The following is a 16,254-nucleotide window of genomic DNA, read 5'->3' on the forward strand; positions in this document are numbered from 1 at the left end:
AGGGTAGGAAAAAAAGCCTGTGGAAACAAATGTTAGAATTGCACTAGCTGTACTTGAAAGTAAAAGGCTGAGTAGTTACTTACATAGCTGGCAATTTCCACATTGAATATAAACTGCAGTAGAGATCATATCTGGGCTAGTAGAATTTGAGTGAACAGGGTTGCTCTGTTGAAGGTGTTATCACTGCCTGAAATGGGACATTCATGCAGGTACTGTCAGCTGCATTTCCCTGACACCTGGTCTCACAGCATTGCTTGGTGTGAAAGCTGGAGCAGTTCAATATGCAAAAGCAAGCCCCTGCAAAGAATATCATCCCTTGTTCTCTGAAAATGTATTATTCTGGAGTATAAATGGAACAAGTCTCCCAAAAAGCATTTATTTGTAGACGCTATCTTGGTTAACATTGCATGTGACTATCACTGAACTATCCAGTTACTCTCAGGGACTGGGAGCACACTTATTCTATGATTTTTATAATTGAGTATACAGATGAGAACTCTGGATTTACCAGTTTTGTGAGTAGCAGTAGATAGAGAGCTAAGAGATTCACATTTTGATCAGTTTGAAGTTCTGTGCTTTGGTTTCCAGTTTTCCCTTTCCTATAGCTGAAATTAATTTGTCAGATGCAGGTAGTCCTAGCTCTCTGTCACTTTGTCTGATGGGCTGTGTGTCTCTGCTACAGATTCATATCATCAGCTCCATTCTCCCTGAAGGCAGGTAGGTACAAGCTACTAAACAGTATCTGGAAGGAACAACCATCCACCTGAAGAACTGAAGCATTTGGGAAAAAAATGGTCCAAAAATTATCATCAATTTTAAAATTACCTAAATTTAATTATTTTTTCTCATGAAGATATTGTCTGTTTCAACCTGGCCCAATTTAATCTCCTTTCTTTTGTGTTCACTTAGGCACTCTTTTCTAGATACCTGGTCTGTTTTCTTTCAACTAGTAAATAACCAAGGTTGCTGCATATTGAACCATAAGTTTGTACAGAGAAATCTTTCTACTCTTTTTCAAAGTGCTTATTGCAGTAATTCTAGTTAAAAGCTTTACTTGCCTGCTTCAGCCCTTTTCTCTTTTTTCCTTCCTCCACACATTCCTAATGGTTCCTTATGAGACACCTGCAAACACACTGCAACTATTCATTCCATATTTACCTCACTGACAAGGTTGCATATGGCATTTGGATGTTTTAGAGAAGATCTTAAGTTGGCTACAAAGATACCAGAGGCAACAAAAGATTATAATACAGTGGTACCAAACCCTGGGGGGGAAGTGTATGTGTAAAGAGCAATAAGAGCAGAAGCAAAAAAACCTTCAGATGAGCATAAATGAAAGAAGTTACTATATTCCAGAGGAAAAAAAAAAATAGGCGAAGTCTATTAAAAAGGAGAGTAAGGAGTAGCAATAGAGGAAGATTCCACTGGGGGAAGAGATAATACATGAATACACATGGAAAATACTTGCAGGTAAACTGCTCCTTAATTCTGCTTGAATGTTTATGCACATGCTCACCCTGTGCAGACTTCTGGCAGCACTCTCTGTAAAGGTAAGACTTCAAAACTGTCAGTGAAATAACCATTCACCTGAAAGCAGCTCTGTACTGGGCCCATGGCAATCAGCTTAACACTTGCTGAAAGTGTAACCTAAAATCCAGCCAGCAGCTCTGCAAAGCTGGAAAATAGAAGATTCTGCAGATAGTCTCCAACTGGTATTTGAACACCAGTCACATGACCCTCAGTTGTCACAGACAATTAATTCCACTGCCCAAATCCTTTTGCACCTTTGCAATACTAATAGACAAACTATGCAGACAAAAGCCTGCATTAAAGTCATTGTTCCCTTATATCTCACACCTGAACACTGGGAAACCTGCCCTGAATAGCCTGGTAATATATCCTATTAACACAGGAAGACAAGCCCCCCTACCATGCAGCATGTAGTGTACTGCCCAGCTCTGAACAGACACCACCTGGGGAGGGAACTGAGGTGCACTGATCTTTTCAATGACATGAAGTCAGGAACTCCGGGTAGGTCTGAAAGAGAAACCTGTCTCTAAAGAGCATAGCCTACTGCAGAGAGTGGGAGGGGAGAACCTGTGACAGCAGACTGAACCTTCCCTCCCTTTCTGAAGGTGACAACCTCCGCTCTGCCCTACAATTGTCATGGAAGAATCAGCCATCAGTTCTTTAAAAGCCATAAGGAAGAGTTTGGGACATGGTGAGAAGCATAGCAGAAGGAAAAAGACTTTGCTAAGATATTAAAAAAAACAGAACAGTACATCTGCAGGGATGCCTCAGTTACAGTTACTGGATAACCTCAGCTGGAGATGGGAAGTCCCACCAGCCAACCAAGGATGTCAGCGAAAGCAGCAGCATGCCCCAGGTGGCAAAACTCAGACACCTGCATTCCCCCTGTGAAGTCCCTCTCACTTCAAACCAGAAAAATCTCTCAATAGCATGTTCTAGCTTAAGAGCCACCGTGTGCAGAGAACTGAGACCTGTCATTTTTGTTCCAAGCTCAGACCACAGTCAGGAGAACTAAATTTTTTGTACACAATCAGGGCCCAGAACAAAAATCATGGAGAACAGCATTTTAGGACTCTGCAGTGAATAACAGGTGGTCCTGGAACCAGAAGTGACAGCTACAAGGATAAATGCTGCCAAATCCTGTGTTATCTTGGCCAGGAGGAGAGTTACCAGGAGACATATAGCAGCTTTCCTGAGCAAGGTATTAGAACCACACATCCTGAAGGCAAAACAGATGGGTGTCACAGGCATTAGCAATCTCTGCCAATATATGAAACAGGATGACCTCACCATAATTTCAGTCCTGGAAGATGGCTCCACATACAGCTCTATAGTTCTGTATTTCCTCATTCATCAGGTGACATGTTTCATCCACTACTTTGCTCAAAACTTTGAACAGGTAAACACCACAAAGACATACACCACGTACTGGGTTCATAAGCTTTACCGCTTTGGTACCAAAGGAGCCTTTTCTTCTCCCTCACCACTCAGCTTCTTGATATGTCACTGTGTATTCATCACTGCCTACATATGACAGTCACGACTGCATAGCTAGAAGTCTTGATATAAATCACTGCGATCACCTCCATCACACTGATGTGCAGACTGTGCTCCAGGGAAAACCACTAGCTTTCATCTGCCAGGTGACTCACTGAGCTGCTCACATTGGGAAGGCACAAGTTATTTTTGTCTGTTGACCATGGAGAACAAGGAAAAGCACTGGGATTAAAAAAAATGTTATAGGTCATCTGCTAGAATGAAGTGTCTCAGGCTCTTTACAGGGGTTTATCTTGAAACTCCTTAGATGACAATCAGGAAAATACAGTCCAATGTAAAGTCTACAAGCCTCATGGAAGACATACAAATCCAGCCAGCCATTTGATTTATGACAATCAAACCCTCATCTGAGGGGCAGGATGACAGAAGAGATACCTCAGGATCTTCAGTAAAGACTGCAAGCAATCTGATAGAAGACAGGTTCTGGCACAGCAGAGTCTATGCATATCAGATGAGGAATGGCCTTGTGTGATTCTTCCGAATTAGCTTGAGTCTCTTTGGTTCGCTGGAGCTAAAACTGAGTTCTGAAGGATTCAGTGGTCTGCTTGGGAAATGCCCTTCACATGTCACCTACCCAGACAGGGATGCATCATCGCCTCCTGTTCTTCCCAATGATGTGAGGCCTTCTGTACGACCTTCAGTATTGTAGAAAGACTACACAGCAGGACCCTATCCCGGAAGAAATCGAGACCACAATGAGGCAGGAACACTTAGAGCAAAAACATGACAGAGGCATCACACTCCATTTCTCATAGTAGTGAGATCAATGCAGCGGTACTGTCCCACAAACTGGTAATCCTGTCACTTCAGAAGGAAGACTGGCCCCCACCTGAAACTGTGTATCAAACCAGTGTGGCAGGTCAATTTAAGGAGGAAGAAAAGCAGCTTGCACTTTTCTTTCTAAGAAATCTTCTGGAGAAAGGTTGTGGGTTTTGTTTTTTGGTGGTTTTTTTTTGTTGTTGTTGTTTTGTTTTTTTTTTTTTTAATAAAAAAAGGTAGAAGAGAACAATTAAGTGACAGCTTACAAAAAAGACAGAAAAAAAGTTTATTAGAAACAGGATTTCTTGCTATAAACACCTAGATGAGATTATCTAACTTAATGAAGACCTGTCAATATGGCTTATTTAAAAAAAAAAAAATAGAGTCACTAACAGGTAAAGTGTATTAATGAATAAACTGATTTTTTTTGCATTGTCCTCCACTACATATAGTACAAAACGCTTCTCCCATGACCTCTCCTTTGCACTTTAATACCAATTATTAAATTCGGAAAGAAGCCACTGCAGTGACAAACAATTAATGTTAAATATTTTATTTCTTATGATATACAAAAATGACATAGAAAACTGACAGTCTTTCATACCAAAGTCAAATAAGATGAAACAATTAAAAGAAATCAATTTCATTAATCCCTTCACAGAAAAAATATCATATGAACATTCAAAAGTATTTAAACTGTGACCCCAATATTCACATTCAAAGACAAAAATATTTAAATAGTAAATAACTTCAAGTAGCACAATAGTACAAATAAATACAGCAGCACTATGCAAAAAATTCCTTACAGTCCCTATCCATGAATAATAATTGCAACAAAAATCTGTTTGCCACAATGCTGCTCAAAGTTAGAAGTTCAAATACCGTCAAACAGCTAAATTTGATCTGCAGGTCACCAGGTGCAGAAGCTCTGCCAAACTATCACACAGGACCAAGTAGAAAGTTTGTTACAATGCAGAATACCTGAAAGCCTAAGCCCTCATGCAAGCATGAGCAAAGAATAATAAACTTCCCTTTTCACAGGGCTAAGACCCAGCATTACTGAATATAACTTTTTTTCTTTATGCATAATACAAAGAGATTTCCCATATGTCTCCTGAGAAGCAGCTGGGGAAGCAAGCAGGGTTCCTGCAATATCCATGGATATTGGCTTCACAATTTATGCTCTTCATTAAGACTACAGTCCTACAAAATAAACTCACTCAAAGTTCGCCTTTATGTATAGAAATAAAACACATCACCTACTATTTGTGATTACCAATTCCATTAAATTTTGTTCCCCTTCTAAATGGCTGTTGTTACTGAAGCTTATGTGACACTACAACACACATTTGGTATGAACATGACATTAAGAAACAGGTTAAAAAACATAACAAGATGTTCTGTTTTCTACTGTCTTTTTTTTTTTTTAAATACTGGTTAGTAGTTGCTCTCAAAATCAGATGTTCAGGTTTCCTGCAGCTCAAGTTTATATTTGCCCACTGAGAAAGGCAAGAATCTACGGAAGCAGGGCCTTGAAATATTTCCCTTGCTTAGTATTCTCTAGTCTGAGAAGTAACTAAAACTTACTCTTGTTTAGAGTCAATCTGAAACTGTTGTTCAGCTTCAGTCTTTACTGTTGTTCAAACAGCTTCTGATGCTTTTTTCCTACACAAGGTCCCAACACAACTTCCAAATTTCTTTTAAATCTGGAAGAGAAACAGCCTTGAGTACAAACCAAATGTTGAACACCTGGAGTGCGAGAGTGGCAGAACAGCATCTTCTGCAGCTTCAGTATTCAAGCTAACCATGCACAATAAACAATCTGCTTTTCACCCCTTCGTGCTGCTCTAAATACAGATTCTTTCAGTCATAACAACATGACCCACAAAGTCCAGAAGGCTCACCTAGAACCAGGATGAAAAGCAAGGACGATCTAGGAATTAACCATATGCTTATGAGTATACTGCAATATTTTAAAATATTATTTTAAAGGTTTCCTTTATATCTTGCACTTACAGTCTAGCAATTCTGTCCTTCCATGTTATGGATACAAATTCCAGTTACAATTTGAGAATAAAATAATAATTATCAATTTCTATTTACCTTGTCCATTTAAATACTTCCTTCTCTTTCATAAGTTCTTCCTGTCATGGAATACACTGACGAAAGTGGAAGTGTTCACTTAAAACCATTTTCTAAGCAATTATATCAACTGCAATGCATTTTAATCACTGAACAATGCAGAAAATATTTTTGCACATAGAATTTACAAATGCACTAAAACCAGAAGTCTGAGGATCATCTCAGAATGCAGAGCAAAGAACGCACTTACAACCAAGCAGCACGAACATTAGTGGGTTTAGGTCTCTGTAATGCCCCACTGGCTGAATCAGACACAGGTTTTTCATTCCTCTGGCTCATTGTACTTGGTACAGCAGATGCTCTTGAAGTGCCTCCTGTTCACACACACACACACACACACACAAAAAGAGGAATAAGAATGCTTATGCTCAGTACAACAGAAAACTTCATGCTATTTTAGTACTGCAACACTCATTACCATAGTTTTCTATAAAAAATAAACCCAACCACAATATGCTGAATACAACACAAAATGTTATGAGTTGTTTGTAAACAATCAGAACAAAGAACTGAAGCCTATGCCATAGTGCTGAGGTTTTGTAACCTGACACATATGGATCTATGGGGACCCGTGACCCGCTTCTGAATGTTTCTCTTAGAAATTGTGTGAGTAATAAGGCTACTATCAGTATATTCACATTTTCTGAATAAGAATTTGAACTTTTTTTTGTGGTTTTGTGTGTTGTTTTTTCTTTTCCTTCTCTTCTCCTTTCAATAAAGGGTACTCGCAAAATTGGAAATATTTCCATATAACAGTGATTTGTCTGGCCTTCTTGGAAAACATGATTAACAAGATAATTTATTAGAAATTTAGGATGGTAAATGATTCATATGGTCATAATACTTCTGGTATGATAAGAAAAATCACTTTAATGATTTCTGTGAGATAAATGACCAAAGAAAGACAGAAAAAGGAACTTATTTGGTATACTTAGCAGTAAGTGCTTTACCATTCTGAATTCGAAAATATAAACACATGCAAAAAAATGCAAGAATCTACAGCTTCAAAGTTCTTACTCGAAGGACTAAGCTGGCTGAAAGCAGATTTTCCTCTTCTTACAGATGGTGAAGAACTTAGGTAACTCATCTGGCGCTGATAGTCCATCAATTGTTCAGAACGCCTCATACCAGCTGTTGGTTTCACTGCTTCCAGTCTTTTCAGGAAAGCCTTAATATCAAATAAAAATATCATCAAGAAAGAGAAAGAATGAACAAGAAGCTACAAACAAACATTCACAGTTTTTATTTGACCTGCAAAAACCCCCCAAATTTTTAGCATTGTACAACATGAACTGCTCCACTGGTGACCAGCATAGGCTATTCTGCTCACATTCAGTTCTTTTCTCAGTGCTATAATACAACACAAATAGTAAGTATCCCTTACCAATCATCAGTTCTATGCTGAGTACAGCCTTAGTAACCCATAGTTCTCTGTACTTTGGCAGCTTGAAACAACACATCTGTTTGGCAATAGTAAAGGTGGTGGGAACATGGACTGCATTCTCCTAATCCTACCTTCGGTTATTCCTCTCTTCTAGATTTTTGGGAGGGTGAAAATTTGGTTGTTTGTGTTTGGTGTAGGGTATTTTTGTTTGGTTGGTTTGTTGTTTGTTTTTTGTTGTTTGTTTGCGGGTTTGTTTGTTTTTATCTCTCCTTGGCAAACAGACCATTTCATACTGCTCAACAGGATCCCCTGAGAGAACTACTGACCTCAGTTCTCTGAATTAACATAAAAAGGAAAGCACAAATATTATCTGGACGCTATTTGCTTTATCCATAATGTAATTTTCAGAAATTCTAGTTGAAATTGTTATAGATAGAGAACCTGATGACAGGAAAAATTTCAAAGTACTCAGCCACATACAACTCCCAATTAACAATTTCACATTTTTAATATATCTTGCTCCCAGTGCCTGCCTTGCATAGATCTATACATTCCCTCTCCTAACTAATTTCAATTCATTTGATCATCTACAAACATTTGGCAATGACACAAGCATTGCTGGTCAGGGTTATGACATGCATCCTACCAATGAAAGACAATGCAAACTGTGATTACCCAAGTCTCCAAAGTACTAAAAAAACCTCTGTTAATAAGAATGTATTGTCTAGATGCATAGTTACATGGTAGAAATCAAGAATCTGTTTGTACAGCCATTAAACTGCACTTTGTATGAAACATTCTTCCTCATTCTCAGTTAGGTATTGATTTTTACTTATGTATTTATTTTTAAGAATAAAAAAAAAATTGCAGAAAGTGACTTGGGAAATAGTATAGTATTCAGAGGATATCAGTTGTCATTGTCTAGCTGTAATAGGAATCTACAAACTCCTGGTAGTTCATGCACAGGCACTAGAAACCCGCACAGAGTGCACAAGAGAGAAAGGACAAGTGATTTTGGCTCAGACACAATATGTCACAAGCGCTTGCATCAAGTGCCAGTCCGTTCATCGTCAAGTGGAAATACCTAAGTAAGCAAAAGTCAAAGGAAGGACTTCAGCTAGAAATAGCTCTTCGCTAAAGCCAGTTGCAGAACGTGAAATGGTAGACTTGTCTCTAAATGTTACATCCAACATTTTACTCAACTTCATCTGCATCTCTTAACACAACTACATACATTTAGACTTGCAGAGATCACTTTTTTACCTTCAATGTTAAAAATGGAAGCTCTTAATACATTCAGTTCAATCACAAATGGATCAGGTACATTGTAGAAGTGACTTCCTTATGAAAGTCGAACATGTTTCAAGTCTGCACTCCAACTGTAACAGCCTCATATTATTTTTATACCTTAACAATGCAGTAATTTCAAGCTTGGTTCTGAACATACAATATTTACATAGGCCCGCTTTATTGTAGCCTAAATACGATTCTCTGCTTTTGCTTTTATGCCTGTATTTTGACAAGTATCAAGTCCCCAGGACTAAAGCAAGAAAAGAGGCCTCTCTCAGTACTAGAACATTACCTTTTGAACAGGTTAACACTGGACTTGATACAGCCCTGAGCAAAGCAAAGAGCAGATCCAGATTCTGTGGTGCAGAACTGTTCTAAGAAAAGCTCTTCTAGTGAATGAGAGGACAGCTCCTGCGGTTCCCTTGCCCTCTGCTGTCCCAAGGGCACACTAACTTGCACGCTATTAGCAGTTGTGAATTTTGCAGTTTGGAGATCAGGCTGCTGCATTACAGAAAGGAACTCAGCAACACAGTGAAATGGCAGCCCTGACCTACTACATCTGTAATCCAGAAATAATCCAATTCTTATGTTTTTATTACCACCCCTACAATCTTGAGGTCCTTAACTAACAAACTACCTTGTACAACAGTACAAGTACCTTGAACAAATGTTCTTTTTCAGTTATATATATAAATCTACTAATTCTTTCATTGTGTTCTTCTTTTGAGAGATGGACTGAAGAACACTGTCACTTTTCTTGTTCTTTTGAAGTGCTAAATCTCTGGAGCCTTAATCCTGCACCACTAAGGAAGTAGAAATTTTGTCATTGATCTTAATGACCAAAGAATCAGACCATAGAACATAATCCAGGTCTTCAGAACCAAATATATATTCTCACTCGGATTTAAGTAATAAAAAAAAAAGAAAAAAGAAAGTAACAGACATTAACGGCAGGAATGTCGTTAGCTGCTCTAAATTGCATTGTAAGTCCTCAGAGCTCTGTCATATCATTGATGACATCCCAGCTTGGCAAAAGCCTCCCAAGGCTTCTATTTCCTGAGTTCACAATAAGAGAATAATAATATAAGAAAAGAAAAAAAAAACCCAGAAAGTATTCCTGCATGATTACATTCTAAGAATAGGATAATATTTTCTAAATCTAGGCATCCGGATGTAGATTAGCATCTATAAGACAATAAAATACATATTGTGAATGACAGAAGAAAATTTCAGATTGCCAACAACTGGAGAACAAAGGAACCCAACCTTGTATCAAAAGATCCCTGCTATACAGTGGGCCATGATAAATGCTGCTAATGTACCTTTAGGCATATCAGGACAATACTAAAGTAATTCTAATGCTGTCAGGAAAAGGAAGGAGAAAAAGAATCAGTACACACTTTTCTGCAGTTATGTTGGAAAGAAAAAAAAATAACACTGAAAATGCAGCACTCCTAAATTGAGTTCAGACAGAAGGTAAAACAACTTTACTTTTCTTGTTTTACTTTGCTTTTTAAATGCACCAAGGCTTCAGTTTCACCTCCTTTGAATCCTAACCAGCTGACTAGTGTGCCTTGACAGCTGTTCAAATTTATTTATATTATGCCTCCTCGAATGTCACTGATGTTAGTGACCACACTGTACCTTTGCAGAGTCCAGGTGGGGGAGGGGAAAGAAGATAACAGTGCATTCAAGGACAGCTTTCTCTTCTTAGCAGTACAAGTATTTGTAATTTTCTTAAACTGCCAGTTGCATTAATTAGCTCTAACCTGACAAATTCTAATTTAAGTTCTTGAATCCACAGAAAAGTCTTTTTAACTGAACAGCTATCAAGTTTACGTGCGGCTGGCATTACCACAAAGAAAGCACACTAAGATTACAAAAATGAAAACAAAAAAAACAATCCCCGCACACAAAATTGAGCAGTGTGCAAAATAAACATAACTTTCCTTAAACCTGCCAATTAGTCAATCTTTATTATCATTACCACAGCAGTGTTCAGGAATCTTGAGTCTGAGTCAGGAATCAGCAGACCACAAAAAATCTGACCACAAAGTGCCTATATATCCTACATACTATGATCACAGAATTGCACTATATTTGCACTGTACTGCAGTATATTATATTCTAAGCCAGGCACATCTGTGTGCCAGTCCCACATCCCGACAGCTTCCCCTGATGAAAAGACCATGGAAACCTTTATTTTTTGCACTGCACTTTGTAATCTCAGGAACTACCAATATTTGTCTTTAGCCTTGGTATACAATGACTTTGAACCCAGTAAGTGAAAGTATCTTATAAAACTCTGTGTGCTTTTGTTTCTAAGGAGCTACCAACACAACATGAACATTTCTGAGCTAAGATGACCCAGAAGACTACATTCTCTTTCACAGCTGCATTCCCTACAGCTTTTTCCTCCAGACTGAGACCAGTAAGGCCGAACAACCTTGGCATCCTTTCTACAACCATGTAAGTATGCAGCAGCTGAGGACTGATGCTTTCAGACTTGGGGGTGGTCCTTGGGGACAGGACAAGGGAAGGCAGAGGAAAAGCAGAGTGCAAGACACTAAGGAAGGAAAGTACCAGGTGCCCAGGCACAGCCCTGATGGACTAGTGCCTTCCCCATCCTGTTCCCTTCTGTGCCTAGAAGTTCTCCCCCTGGTTGCAGCACAAAGGGATGGCAGGGCAGGTGCGGTGCAGCCCAGGGCTGAAGGCTGCGGCTCCAGGTAAGGTCAATTCTTTGTATGTGACGGCAGCCCATTATGGGGATGGCTGGAGGCATTATCCCTCCCTTGCCCTTTTCTCTCCATCCAATTACCACAGCCCATCAGCACCATTAAATCAAGAGGAGACAAATGAATATACATTAATCAGTACTCTCATTTCTCAAGGAGGTTAGGGTTTTCCAGCAAAACAAAGGGAGCCCAGACTGCAAGAGAAGGGAACCAGTTTGGCTGAAGGATCTCTGTGCTGCTAGAGGCCACGATGACCAGAGCAAGCAGTGAGGAGAAGCATTAATGACATCTGCAGCACACACATCTATGGGAACCAAGCAGGTAAAAAGAAAAAGACAGCCTTTGCAGAGAAACAAAGTGATTTTTAAAATTTGTGTGGGAGGGTGACTATACTGGAACTGGGACCAGAGTTGGATCTGTTGGGGCTTAGGGAGTATGAGGTGGGGAATGAACCACAATGTGCTGTGAGTCATAAGAGGAAGGGGTAGGAAGAACACACGGGGATGCATAGAAAGACCAAATATCCACAGAAAGGAGAATACCCTCATCCCCTTTGATCTAAGGTTTGACAGCTGCTCTCCTAGACCTGCTCAGATCTTCCAATGTGAACTCAAAAGGTCACTTGCTCCCTAGGAACTTGGCTGAACACAACAGCTTAGCTCACTAAGGTCATCTAACACCTAAATCTTAGTCAATTAAGAAAAATGACAAGGAAAAAAAAACCCCAAACAAACAAAAACCAAAAACAAACCAACCAAACAAAAAATAACCAATCAAATCCCTAAAACATACAAACACCCACCCACCCAAATCCCAACTGTGAAACAGATATTAACTATTTCTAAGTTTAGAGGAAATGACTAAAAAATAGTGTACTGGCTGCAAATCTGTATTTTAGGGTCCCCAAATAATTACCTGTATGTACTCGTATAGATTTTTGCATTGTACAATAAACCATTAAATGGTGTATAGTGTCCAGTCTATAAAGTTGGGTACCTTATACTGGCAGAAATGATGATTAATATTTCAACATAGAGACACATACATGCAGACATGGGAAAAAAGTAATAGATCAGTCACACTTATGTTCCTTTCCACTGGAGAGGAGATGGGGCTGGAAGTATCTTCAAACACAAGGACAGAATGTTTTCTGAATCAGCAGCATCCTCTATTGGCAAGAGACACATTCTGCTCTTGCTGGCTCAGATAAGCAATCAAACATGGGTTCCACAGGTCACGGTCAAAAGCAGCAATTCTTACAGCGATTTAAACAGCGACACATTTTGCTAATTGTACTTTTTCCATGAATTGCTAATTGCTATCTTATAACTACTGTTCCTCGGGGCAATGCACCATTTTATTCCATCATGGCTCTTTGTAGTCTGTGAGAGAAAGAGATATTCCCTGTACTTCCTTGCACTCTCTCACAAAGCTGGAGAGCACCAAACTGCTTAATTCTTCTTTAGTCTCCTAATATTTTAATTACTTGCCCTGCATCACCTTCAGTGCCACAAGACCACACCAGAAATTTAGCTTTCTGATAACAGTAAATATAGACATTACTCCAAGAATGTTCTAGCAGAACAAGTGAAAGTTTTCCCTAGACAAGGTGTGAACTTCAGAACAAGAAATTATAAAAGCTGTAAGCCAATGGGGAAAAAAAAATAATAAAAAAAAATCTCTGCATCAAAATTCTTTGACCTCCTGCACAGGCTACTGTTGTAGATTTGTATTCTTGATTTATTTATAAAACCCTGCATCCTTCTCCAACAAATATTTCGCAAAAGTGTATCAAGCAGCATATCCTGCATGCAGTACCTCAGGCCTTTTATATAAGAAAAAAACTCCTGCCAAGTAACAGAAGAAAGACTGATAAGGAAGCTCAATGGAATTCCAGCTCCTCAATCTACAATGGTAAATAAAGCTGCTGACCAGAAGAAAACAAAGTTCATAAAGCACATACTTTTAGCTGTATAAAACAAAAACCCCTCATCAATGGGCAGGGTAGGTCAGCTCTTTCATTTACAGTCTCAGAGAAAAGCATGTCATACTCGTAATCCCAAAAGGAAGTGCTAGAAAAATCAATGTTACAATTCTATGTGCACATACACTTCAAACAGAATAGAAAAGTAAACAGAATTGCTCAAAAATGATAGAAACGTTAAACAAAATGTAAGACCTGTACTGATGAATCACTCTTCTGAAAGAAGAGCAGAATATATCATCCTGAATTTGGGGAAAAGAATAAATCAAATGTTTTTATAGCCTAAAATAGCATAATGTGCTAACATAAGTGGTAAGAAATTATTCTAATGTGAAACACATCTACTCATGTTGCTGATGACAACAACTAAAGCATAAATTAATAAGGAAACGAAGGATATTATTACTCAGACTGCAAGCAACCACCATTTATCTCTAACGTACTAAACCAGCAATGTGTGAAATGACTATATGTGTTTAGGTTTGCTGAATTTCTGATTCAAAACTTGCAAAGGCAAGGCATTCTTAGACAAAATATTGCAATATATCAAAAGAGACTAGGTTTGTGGCTTTGAGTAAACAAGTGTATTGTAAAATATCATACACATTAATATTACAGTAATCGTCTATTGTTCTATGTAGAACAGCATAGTACTACTAGATTGGATGCGACTGTGACACAGCACTTCTTCCCCACAGCCTACGAATACACTCCTATTATCAACATCCACATGGAAGTGCAAGTCCCACTTTCAACGTTTGAAATAAACAAGAAACAACAACAAAACCCACAACACATGAAGAAAGCCCTGCTACCAACCTAAAAACACCAAAGCCTAAAAACATTTCTTCCCCAAACAATGAGAAGTATCACACAGGCATAACAAGTATTTATGCCAAATTCTTTCAGTGTGTGAAGTAGAACGTTCTTTTAGTTAACTGCAGTTTAGTAAAGCTGGGGAGAATGGTTCCTACTTAGTAAAGTTAACAATCAGGATGTCTGAAAGCTGGAAGACCTAAAAGCCAACAGATTTTCCTGAATAGGTCCCTTAGACTTCTTACACATTGAATCTATATCTATCTGTATAAAAGCAAATGGCAACCCATGCTTACATAGAAGAAAAAAAGTGAATAAATTACTTCCACTATAAATTTTTGAAATATTTTAACTATATTTTATCTCATTTTCAAACACACTAATGAACAATTAGAATATACGAAAATGTCATTATATGTATTACAATTCAATCACTAAAAATCTTATTCAAACCAAGATTATTTTTTTATGTGACAACTCTACCAATATCATTATAAATGAGTCTGAATTTCTGTTTTCTACTAAAGTCATTGCCATTGCCGTTACATTCAAACACTCTGACAAGCAGAGTGCTACAAATATTGAAAGAGATGGATAACTATAAAATGGGTCAAAAAACAAAACTGACATTTACATTGTATCCTCTGTATTTCAAATATAATGGGTTTGATGCTATCATACTGATTGCTGTATTTTTTTGCAAACCTGTTCTTGAGACTAGTATTGTGTGAAGCAGGATGAATAGAGTTAAAATGCTCATAACTTTGGATAGCGGTCTAACAACAATAGCTGTTCCTCTTACACTGAATAATACTAAAGTGAACTCACAGAAAGTAAAACCTATTTTCATCTGAAAAAAAAAATTATTCCCCCCCACAACCCACAAACCATTATGCAAACAGCATAGTAAAGGAAATGCATTGCAGACTTACTGCAGTAAAGCTCCAAGTGCTGCCTTACCAGTTTTGTAAGTTTTTATCAGTACTTCATCTGACAACACAGTCCTTCTCAATTTACTGATCCAAACCAGTTCTCAAAACTTACCAGGTTTTCTCTTTCAATTCTTTGCTGCTCTTTTTGCCTGTTGAGGGCAGTGTGGTACAATTTAGGAGGCGGTACAGCTGACTTCTTCAATGCAGTGGTACTCCTCGGCTTTGCAGACTGTCTGGACAGTTCTTTTAGCAATCTTTGGTTTTCCCGATCAATCTGTCTTACTTCTTCATTAGTGAAAGAATAATTTTTCCTTGTTCCTTTAGATGGCTGATCGATGGTTAGTTTTTTTTCTTTTTTCTCCAACTGTAGGAAAGCTTTACAATGGCAAAGAGTAAAATGCTCAGATTTAAAAAAAAATTAAAAAGACAATTACAAAACCTTGCATTCTGTTACTAGGATTTATTTACAGACCTTCAAAACAAAGGTACATTTCACATCACCCATCTGAATTTCAGGTTTATGCATTTCAAAATTTTTCAGGGATACTCAGTTGTCCTCAGTATATTGATCTTACACGAGTTTCACCAGCAAAATTAAGTCTAATTTTGGCTTGGTTAAAGCCCATCTGCTTGTTTCTCACTAGGAATCCCTCTCCTCCCATTTATGACCATTAATCCAGAAGAAATGAACAGATGCAGCGAACAACTGAGCAATACAAGAGAATCAGCAATATGCACACAGACACTTTGTAAGCATTTGTGTAGAATGTATCTGTTATTTAGAAATCAGAATATAAATCACCCTCATGTGCACAGTCATTTCTTCTGCATGGTCGGTATTCTTGATCCTCCCTTGGACTCCAACCGCTCTTGATCTCTACCTTTACCAGTATGCTTGCCCAGCTTCTACATTGACACAATATGCTCAGTCTTCAATCCTCAAATACTTTTACTGTAGTTACTACGGTACCAGCAATCAGCATAAGCAATTATATATCTATACATGCTAATGGGGCTACCATTACACAGCATGAAGGCTACATCGAACATAATCATTACCACACTGGTATAATCTGTAGCATCAATAAAAGCAGAGAAGTTTTCCAAGCAACACAAAACACAGCT

The 16,254-nt window shown here is 38.3% G+C and overlaps 1 protein-coding gene across 5 annotated transcripts in view; it reads right to left on the reverse strand.

Moving 5' to 3' along the window:
- Window positions 1-4,307: 4,307 nt before the first annotated feature.
- CFAP97 (cilia and flagella associated protein 97) overlaps window positions 4,308-16,254 on the reverse strand; it is a gene marked incomplete at its 5' end in the record, with an annotated part of 31,048 nt that continues 19,101 nt past the window's right edge. For 4 of the 5 annotated variants that reach the window (XM_082050747.1, XM_082050746.1, XM_082050748.1 and 1 more), the window contains 3 exons: window positions 4,308-6,302; window positions 7,006-7,156; window positions 15,242-15,504. In XM_082050747.1, the coding sequence (XP_081906873.1) occupies window positions 6,175-6,302; window positions 7,006-7,156; window positions 15,242-15,504 (542 nt within the window). In that variant the 3' untranslated portion in view covers window positions 4,308-6,174. The remainder of the gene's footprint in view (window positions 6,303-7,005; window positions 7,157-15,241; window positions 15,505-16,254) is intronic. The other variant, XM_082050745.1, reaches the window with a different exon arrangement.

Source organism: Streptopelia decaocto, assembly GCF_964273445.1.
Source record: "Streptopelia decaocto genome assembly, chromosome: 4".
NCBI lineage: Eukaryota > Metazoa > Chordata > Aves > Columbiformes > Columbidae > Streptopelia > Streptopelia decaocto.